The sequence below is a fragment of the Electrophorus electricus genome, chromosome 14 (assembly GCF_013358815.1).
Source record: "Electrophorus electricus isolate fEleEle1 chromosome 14, fEleEle1.pri, whole genome shotgun sequence".
Taxonomy (NCBI): domain Eukaryota; kingdom Metazoa; phylum Chordata; class Actinopteri; order Gymnotiformes; family Gymnotidae; genus Electrophorus; species Electrophorus electricus.
In genome coordinates, this window is record NC_049548.1 from 15,819,915 (window position 1) to 15,829,918 (window position 10,004).

A 10,004-nucleotide genomic window follows, 5' to 3' on the forward strand; every position below is an offset into this window, starting at 1 on the left:
TTTATTAAAAAGTCAAATATATTCTTGAAATATATCGGAATTAGTCTGTCTCGCATTTGACACCTATGAAGCAAGCTGTGGTTGAGCCAGTCAGGTCGTCAGTACCCTACTCCGTAAAACGTGTGCGATGTCAGATAGACTACCCTCCGTGTCTACCATGATGTTCTTGGAACGCCGTCTCCCCCTATGGTTAGAATTTTAAAATTACGCAGGATGTCCTCAGAGCAGAGTTGAGTGCGCCGGCAGTCTGGATGATCGCAGATCTCATCAATAAACAAATCTTAACTTTTTTTTTTACTTACATTTAAAAATCCAACTTCTAAACTGCAGAGGTTTTGTGGGAAATGAAATGAGACTGATTAACTTCGTTACACATTCCAGCGTTTAAAGTAATCCCAGAGAAATGACAACTTGGATGGTCTACATAAAAAACAACATTTTTGCGTTTTTAAAATGTTACGTACGTAATCTAAAAAAAAAACCTGTTAATTAATGACGGTATGCAAGTGATTTTCATTTGCTTAAGTTTAAATACATTTAGACAAAATCTTTATTAGTATCTGAATATTATCACGCTGAATACTGCCAACTGCTGAAGTTAGTGCATCAAAACTTTTCGATACATACGCCGCCCTTGTAATTAACCTTTTATATTGTAATATTTATAATGTAGTGTACTAATACAAAAGTCACTGAAAACTGCCTTTGTACAATCACATGGAAAATACAGTTTCATTTTAACCTAATGAAAATGTTAAATTCTGAATACTAAGTGACAAAAGAGGTGGAGAAAGGAAGTATCGGATTCCAAGGCGTCACGAGCCCTTGTCCGATGTTGTCCAATCCCTGCGCGTGCGTTCTTATAAAGACCGCGCGCGCGCTTCTGATAAAGCGAAGGTTCGCACTCTCTTGGAAATACTACACAGGAGCTAGAAAGGAGCGCTTTCTGAAACACTGCAACTACTAATGTGCACGGTTCAACAGGAGAGTTAACGGCAGCGCCGCGTTTCGGTGGATTTCAGGCATTTTGAAACATCAAAGTTGGACAAAGTTTAAAGTAGCGTCGCCAGTTATTGAAATAATATTCGGAGTCGCGAGACCACTTGGAACTGTCAGTGTTTTAGGACTTTGAAGCTCGAGCAGGCTGACACGGTCTGTATTTTAAGATTTTCTTCAGAGGCTGTTCAACTAAAGTTTTCGCATGAATCTACTCGACCCCTACCTTAAGATGACGGATGAACAAGATAAGTGTCTGTCCGACGCCCCAAGTCCGAGTATGTCAGAAGACTCGGCGGGGTCACCGTGTCCGTCCGGATCAGGCTCCGACACTGAGAACACCCGACCCGCGGAGAACAACGTTATGGGTCCCGAGGGTCCCCTCGGCGAGTTCAAGAAAGACGAAGATGACAAGTTCCCGGTGTGCATCCGCGAGGCAGTGTCTCAGGTGCTCAAAGGTTACGACTGGACTCTCGTGCCCATGCCGGTGCGCGTGAACGGCGCAAGCAAAAACAAGCCGCACGTGAAAAGACCGATGAATGCTTTCATGGTGTGGGCACAGGCTGCCAGAAGAAAACTAGCGGACCAGTATCCTCATCTACACAACGCGGAGCTTAGTAAAACTTTGGGGAAACTCTGGAGGTTAGTCGAATTTTAATGCCTATACGCAAATATTCAGTAGGCTATAACAAAGATTGTATTAGGAATTTAGGAGTAATTTGGAATGAATCTGGTTTCATTACGATTTAAATATTTCTAAATATTCCTTATGTGTATTTATATTCTTGTCAGACTGCTTAACGATGTTGAGAAGCGTCCCTTCGTGGAGGAGGCGGAGCGCCTGCGGGTACAGCACAAAAAAGATCACCCAGATTACAAATACCAGCCTCGGCGAAGAAAGTCGGTGAAGAACGGTCAGAATGATCCGGAAGATGGCAGCGAGCAGACGCACATCTCGCCCAACGCTATATTTAAAGCGTTGCAACAAGCGGATTCTCCAGCGTCCAGCATGGGAGAGGTACATTCCCCCAGCGAACAGTCAGGTACGTTTGTAAGATTATGCTTTTTTTCTGTTTCTTTTGCAGTACACCATCTCGCACTCTAACTTTAATTTTGTTTTACAACACACGTTTTTGATTATTAATTGCCGCAGAGAGCCAATGTAATAATGTAGTCTAATTAATAAATGTATAAGGTTACTTGCGAACAGTGCAGTTCCTGTAAGTTTATTCGCTAATGTAATAAATAAATAAATAGTGCGCTGTTTTTCCCCACTGGGACGGTTGCGTCAGTTGTGTTCAGCTGTGCAGTAGTTAACTTCCCCCTGCTTTCTCTTTCCCTCCCCCCTTCTCCTCCTTCCTTCTCTCTCTCTCTCTCTCTCTCTCTCTCTCTCTCTCTCTCTCTCTCTCCTCTTTCTCTCTCTCTCTCTCACACAAACACAGGCCAGTCCCAAGGTCCCCCAACTCCCCCCACCACCCCAAAAATCGACATTCAGCCTGGTAAAGTGGACCTGAAGCGCGAGGGCCGTCCCCTTCCAGGCGAGAGCGGTGGTCGTCAGCTCAACATCGACTTCCGCGATGTGGACATCAGTGAGCTCAGCAGCGACGTCATCTCCCACATGGAGACGTTTGACGTGGCCGAATTTGATCAGTACCTGCCTCCCAATGGGCACCCAGCCAGTGCGGCCTACACGAGCACCTACGGCCTGGGTACCACGGGCCAAGCACCGGCAGCGGCCACCAGCGGGCACAGCTGGATGGCAAAGAGCCCAAGCGGGAGCCCCCAGGCAGGGCAGGCACCCCCGCAGCATTCACTGACCCCGCTGGGTGGTGCGGGAGGGGGTGAGCAGGCACAGCAGAGGCCGGCACACATCAAGACGGAGCAGCTGAGCCCGAGCCACTACAGTGAGCAGCAGGGATCACCCCAGCACCCCACCTACGGCTCCTTCAGCCTGCAGCACTTCGCTGCCTCCCCCTTCCCCTCCATCAGCCGGGCCCAGTACGACTATGCTGACCAGCAGAGCAGCGCCACCTCCTACTACAGCCACGCTGCCAGCCAGGGATCCGGCCTCTACTCCACCTTTAGCTACATGAGTCCCAGCCAACGGCCCATGTACACCCCCATCACCGACTCAGCCGGGATTCCCTCCATTCCCCAGACGGAGCACAGCCCCCAGCACTGGGACCAGCAGCCTGTGTACACACAGCTCTCGAGACCCTGAGGACACGCCCACGCACACACCGCACGCGGGCAGCAACGATTATTTAACAAGGCTGATGGCCCCGCATCAAGACTCATGCACACGTGCTCCATCACTCTCTCTGCACAACAGTCAATCGGGTTCTCAACCAAGGAAGTCGAAAGGATAGCTGGACTTCAGAAAGAACCAATGTAGTAACGGCTCACCACGTGCCTTTTTTTGTTTTGGTTTTCAAAATTGCCTGACGCCATGATTAGATATATATTTTTAGCCTTGATTACAAGAAAAGATGAACATTTTCTGAGAAAAAATAATCCTCTGTGAGGACTTAATGAATTATTGTACTTTAGTATGTACTGTGTATGGTTTCCTACCATGTTTGAACAACTCTAGAAGTTTGCTAACAGGAGGGATTTTACTCTGTAGAAAAATATGGTCTATTTTTTCTAAACCACTCTTTATAGTCCCGTCTCATCATTCTGACAATATTTTTTGTATCGGCCATTAAGATTTTTTCTTGCTCTAGTTTGTTGTATTCGTGCAGTGTGCTATAGGTTGAGGTTACTTTGATTACATCTATTTATGTTTCCTGTAAAACCTTTGCTATCATTACTTGGATACCCAGGAATCGAAAATGTTATGGATTGTTTTCTTTTTCTTTTTTCTTTTGCATTTTTGTATGAAATCCCTGCCTTGTGCACCATTAGTGCCTGGTTGTGGGGGTGGGGTGGGGTTTGTGTAGTTGAGGCAGGCTTGTGTGTAGAAGAATACATCAGCAGCTGCAGTGGAGAATCTACTCAGTGTCTGACAGGGCAGGAAGTGACCTTTGACCACAGGTTGTCATTCTCATCTGTGCACCCTCCTCACACCCCTTCTGTCCAGTCTTAACCCCTCTAATTTATTTATTAGCATTAATTTTATTTCAAAGGAATTATGTGCATTGTATTCATTAATACTTTAAACGACTAAGTAATTGTTTTTGAAAGTCAGCCTCTGGGTTTTGTATTGTATAATCCAAGTCGTTAAACCAGGGGGTGGTACTTAATATGGTACAGTTCCATAATCGTTATGTTTATTTATCATATGTAGATGTTTCTATTTTAATTTTTTCTTTTGTGCTAGCCAAAATGCATATTGATGATGTCCTGTTACAATTCCTAATGTAAGGCTAATAAACTGGAAATATTAGCTTTCTTTTGTCAGAAAGTTTTACAAATCTCTTTGTAAAGTTGTAAATGTTTTTCTTTGCTTGTCTTTGATTGTAGAGTTACCAGTGTTTTTCATCTATCCTTTCCTGACAATTTATTTTGTTTCCATGCCACATATCTCAGTACAGATGTTACACCATCTGAACAATTCCTTTTTTCTTTCAGCAAATTTAACATAATGTTCTTTAAAGAATCTCATCTTTTTTATGATATTTGCAATAAAAGAAAAAATGTTTGAAACACAAGAGTAACTGGTTTTGTTTCTTTTTAAGCTGTCAAATCCAGAAGCCATGGTCCCAAAAATAAATAGTGAAAGATGTGTACTAGCCAGTAACGTTTTTACAATAACATGCATTTTAGGGGGGGGTGGCAGAATGGCTACCGAAATATCCTTCTCCTCGCTTGTTTTTGTACTTTCCCTGTGTCTCTTTCAGCACCTGAAACAGCAGGAGATAGTGGCTCCAGATTCCAGAGGTTTTTACACCCAAACTATAACAATAAGCATATTGTAAACAAATGAAAACAGAGGGTGCAGGATTATTCCACTTCTGTTAGACACATGTTCTTGAATGCAGCATTCTGTTTTAAAAGACCCTTCCTGCACAACCTTGTTTTGGAAAGCCGGCAAAAGGAAATAACGACCACCTGCGAAGCCTAAACGAACGGTCCAGAAGGGACCTTGCTGTCGGGTAAAAGCATGGCCATGTCCGAAATGTGAGAAAGCAACGGGCTGGCCCAAGATCTTTTTTCATGTTCGATCAGCACCTTATTAGTCCCCCTTAACCCAATTCTCCAAAGAGAGTGTATGAAAACATGGAGTTATTCTTGAAGTTTGTAGTGTAGTTCAGTGCCGTCACAGGTGTAACAGTTGCCTGCTTTCTTACTGACTTCTTTCGGCCTTTATTACAGAGACCTATTCACGGCAGCTTCAAATGTTCTTTTGATATATTCTCAGATATGTACAGACTGCATAATAGCATCAACAAAAGATGTTACACATGGATTTGGGTGAAAATCCAGTCGTCAGTGTATGTCTGAGGTAATAGTAAGGTGTCAATTCTCCGCATTTCTTATACCACAATTTATTTATGTTTCCAAATATAGTGGACAGTGTTTATGTTTATATATATTGTGTCTAGGTCATACGTATTAAATTATTGTACACCGTGTCAACACTGCTCAATAGTTCACACTCATTGTTTGAATTTTGCATTGGAATATGGATTTAAATAAATTAATTTCGACAAATCAGAAATAACTTGCTACTCATCTGCTGCTGTATAATATCACTAGATACAAAGGTATTAATGGATTAATGTCAGGCTTCATATAGAACACATTCGTTTGGATCCCTGCGGAACTGTATAGATGTGTGAAGCTTCTTTCCAGCACTAGGGAGTGAACACATCTGTTTGGCTATGATGACTGAGATGTCAACTGTCAAGAGATGGGGAAGGGCAAAGAAGAAAAAGAAAAGAGCAAGAGAGATAGAGACAGAGAGAAAGAGAGAGAGAGAGAGAAAGAGAGAGAGAAGGAGGAGAACAAGGATGAGGTACTGAGATTACTCTAGCAGAAAGACGTAAGCTTCGCCATCTGTAAAAGCCATTAGTGACAGTCACTGTGACGGCAGTGGAACGGTGGTGCTTTTTGGAGGGCCTAACAGACAAAATGCTTCACATGGTCATTTCCCTCTGCTTGGCATAGATGCCTGCTGAGGGTGTCGGCTCATGGTCTGTGGTAAGAGACGTAGAGAGTGGTCCAGCCCCACCCCAAACCCTACCCCTCCCTACAAACAACACACCCACAAACATTATTCTTCCACTAGCACAAGACTAACTGATGTATCGAATGCAAAATCAGGATTTGTCATTTTGTCTAGGAATGATCTGTATAGGTGCATTTCAAACAGCTATTTTAATTTTGAAATAACAATCACTTTTGAGATCTTACTTCACTTAAAGTTGAGGTCAAAGCATTGCATATCCTGCCACTCCTCTTGGCCTTCCCCTTTCTCTCCTTTTACTCTGGAGCTGGATGGGGTTCCAGGAGAGCACAGCCTCGGACTCTCAAGAGGACAGCCAAGGCGGAAACGGGAACGATGCGATCGGAGTGGACCGTTCCCCCATCCCGTAGGCTGCTTTCCCAAGAGAACACCATTAATATTCCAAACAGGCTGCTCACAGTGCTTCTCTCTGCTCCGAGCCCGATGGGTGGTCCTTTCAAATGCAAAACAACAACACAGAAGAAGGTTGGGGGGAAGAGAGGCAGAATCTGGCAACCTCCCAGTTCGGTAACAATATGGTCATAAAAATTCCAAAGAAGTGCACATAAAAATGCTCAAACGACAGCAAACAGTGTGAGGCATGGAGTCTGAAGCCAAATGTCTGAGTAAAAAAAATAGCATAAAGTTTGATTAGGTTAACATTATTTTAAAGTCTGTGTGTGTGTAGCACATCACTGTCCTAACCAGAGAATCACAATTAACTACATAAGAACATATTATCATAGTTATATAAAAAAATAACATAGTTATTTTGTGGCCTAACTTTGCAATGCTGAAAAATAAAACCATATTCTTAACTGTAAGAAAGATTACTAAAAGTGAAACATCAGTGACAATATCTCGGAGGTAATCTTGCTTTCTTAATACAATGATAAATAACAAAAGATTTAGAGGCTTCTAGGGTTGTTTCTCTCTCTCTCGCTCTCTCTCTCTCTCTCTCTCTCTCTCTCTCTCTCTCTCTCTCTCTCAGAGCTGTATAATCACATGTTAACTGGAAAATGCAGCCTCTTCTCCTCTGAACACCGCCGCCCCCTACCCTTCCATTCCGGGAGCGTGCCCTGCCCCCTCCCCTCCACCCCGCCTACACTGCACCATCCCACCGTCATTGTCCCTTAGGAGCGCCACAGGAGAGACCATTTGACCTCAGAGCACACCCCCATTTCCTCCCTTTTGAAAAGCGGTACAAGCCATAGAAAGTCTCACTCGGCCTCAAAGGAAACTGTACATCAATGCGCGACAGCCAGCCAAACCTTTTACAGAGAGTCAGAAAGAGGGAGAAAAATGAACGTCACACTGGCCGGGACGGACAGAGAGCAGCCGACTCGTATCCTAGCAACAGACGCCCACAGAACAGGAAGTAGCAAGTTCACAGTTGGACTGGTGGAATTCGGGGCAAACAGGGTAGGGCATACTGTCGAGGCAAAGGGGTATTTAGAAACTGTAGAGTCTGAGTACTTAGAGTGTGAAAATTCATAGTGTGAGTATTTAGAGTGTATTCAGGGTGTGAGTAGAGTGTATTTAGAGCAAGTATTTAGAACATTGGTATTTTGAGTCACCTTTGGTTGCCTGCAGTTACACCTCAAGTTCATTTTATGTGATTTGCTCTTAGAATCTGTGAATATGCAAGATTTTCCAATTTGGTCCTACAGGTACCTAATTTTCTCAGCATTCCTTACTGTTAAAACATTAATTCATTAATTCTAAAACATTAATTAATTAATTCATTCATTCATCTTGCAGGGTCATGGGGGTAACACCTATCGCAGCATAGAGCACAAGGTAGAAACCAACCATGGACAAGACATCAGTCCATCATAAGACACACACACACGCACACACAAAACACACATGCAGTTTTTAACCAAATGAGAGCATCCTAGTCAAAGGAGAAGTGGTTTGGAGGTGTTGTGGTGTCATTTAAAGGACTTTATGTGATGTTCTGGTGAGATGCACCACTGCAGGAATCAAAGAAATAAATGAAGCATGTGTGAGAAAAGCAGAACCAAAACAGTTAGTATGACAAAGTGCACTGGGCTGACCAGTAAGACTCAGTGGTATTGAGCACATGCCTGACATGCAGAACACCTAAAAGCTTAGCCACTGAGCCACTTTGTCAGATATACGACTTAATTAGAAACACTTTGTACACCTACATTTAAGAGTCTATAGTTCAACTGTTGGCATTACACAACATCTGACCACAAAGGTGTTCTTGGCTGGATGTGTTCAGTGACAGACTACTTTTAACCCAGCAGTGAAACTGACGTGTAAAAAATGCCATCAACACTATTGTGCTTGTTACACTAGTACCAGCTGAACACCCACAACCAACTTGGTAAAACATAAGGAACAAACAGGTTTCTCAGCCTTAGAAGGAATAGGCTTTATTTGTGGAGCTGTGGTAAACTCTATCACCTTCAAATTCAACCCTTGCAAAGAAACGAGTTCCAATTCCGTTTTCTGGATAACAACTGAAAGTTTGCTGAAAGTGCTTTCTCCTGCACCTCCATGCAGACTCTCCATAGACCCAGCAGAGCTTGATGAACATGAATCAAACAAAGGCAATGTTGCTTTAGCATCCAGTTGCACTGGATTTGCATCTGCACACAACTCCTCATCTACCCTTTCACCTAGAGTCACCCTTTCTGGATCTTACTGAACATTTCAAATGTTCTGGATAGTAGTATCTAATTTATTTCAACTAATTTATTTGCCCTTTTGTTGATAATTTGTTTCTTTACCAGCTGCCTGACAACAAGAATTTGGTAGTGAGCAGCTTTGGTGAAGGTGTGAAGGAAAGCCAATAAGAACCACATCACATTGCATATTCTCACATTTCATGTTCATTGCATGTTGCATGTTCTGGACATTTTTATTGGTCGCTGACCTTTCATTTACTCATGGCCATGTGAGTGTTTTTGGTTGCCATACCTTTAACTATTAACTGGGGGTGGGGTCAGAGTGGGGGTGGGGTCAGGCTGGGTCGGGGGAGGGCTATGAAAGGGTGCCCAGAAGGTGGAGGTCAGAGGATACTTGGAGGCACACTGTTTGGGCAAGTAGCTTTCACCGTGACAGCCAAGAGCATTTCTGTAAGGCGGAGAAGAAAGGGCCGCAGAACAGTTATATCCCAGTAGGATGGGAATTCTTTTCATCCAACATGTCCTCTGGGACATTTGCTCGTGGCAGGGTTGTTTTGGGGGCAACAGTGAGATTCTCTTAGATATATCCCTCCCTTGTTCTGATTCGTGTTGCATTCTTTCACTCTTATTTGCATTAATTAAAATTAATAAAAGACATTTATTTACTTTTGCACAGAAAATTCTCCAGTGTTGAATCAACACCGATTGCATTGAATGAACTCTTGCAGTATTTATTCAGGTCCAGCTGGAGTCATATAAACATAGTAGATGTTAACATTGGGGAGTTCTATGTGTTTGGACATGAAGCCCATAAAAGGGTCCTGTCTGTCATGTTAACTGCTAAATATATTAGCAAATAAAACAGTAAAAATAAAAAATGACACTAAAGAACATGTTCAGGTATTAAAAATCTCTTTAATGATGTATTGTAGGAAAGAAAGGAAAGAAAACACTGAACACTAGCATAAGTAAATCCAGCTGTAACTAATGATTTACTTTCTTTTAAGTTAGTAGACACACACACACACACACACACACACACACACACACACACACACACACACACACACACAAACAACATTGCTTAAAAAAGTTACCTACCAGTGAGTTTTGCTCATGTACTGAGACAGTTTAAAATGACTGACAGCAACAAGCAGCCCAGACGGAAGTGCACTCTT

General features: G+C 43.0%; 1 protein-coding gene across 1 annotated transcript; it reads left to right on the forward strand.

Annotated features, from left to right (window-relative positions):
• The first annotated feature begins 904 nt into the window (after positions 1-904).
• sox9a (SRY-box transcription factor 9a) lies at positions 905-4,649 on the forward strand. The gene is made up of 3 exons (XM_027005096.2): positions 905-1,638; positions 1,789-2,039; positions 2,439-4,649. Exons 1-3 carry the CDS (start codon positions 1,202-1,204, stop codon positions 3,215-3,217), a joined length of 1,467 nt encoding a protein of 488 aa, XP_026860897.2. The 5' UTR covers positions 905-1,201; the 3' UTR covers positions 3,218-4,649.
• The last annotated feature ends 5,355 nt before the right edge of the window (positions 4,650-10,004 follow it).

Excerpts from the sequence above, each read along its gene's own strand:
- sox9a (XM_027005096.2), top strand. The coding sequence starts at position 1,202 with ATGAATCTACTCGACCCCTACCTTAAGATGACGGATGAACAAGATAAG. Across the intron at positions 1,639-1,788 it reads ACTTTGGGGAAACTCTGGAG|ACTGCTTAACGATGTTGAGA; the intron begins GTTAGTCGAATT and ends TATTCTTGTCAG. Across the intron at positions 2,040-2,438 it reads TTCCCCCAGCGAACAGTCAG|GCCAGTCCCAAGGTCCCCCA; the intron begins GTACGTTTGTAA and ends ACACAAACACAG.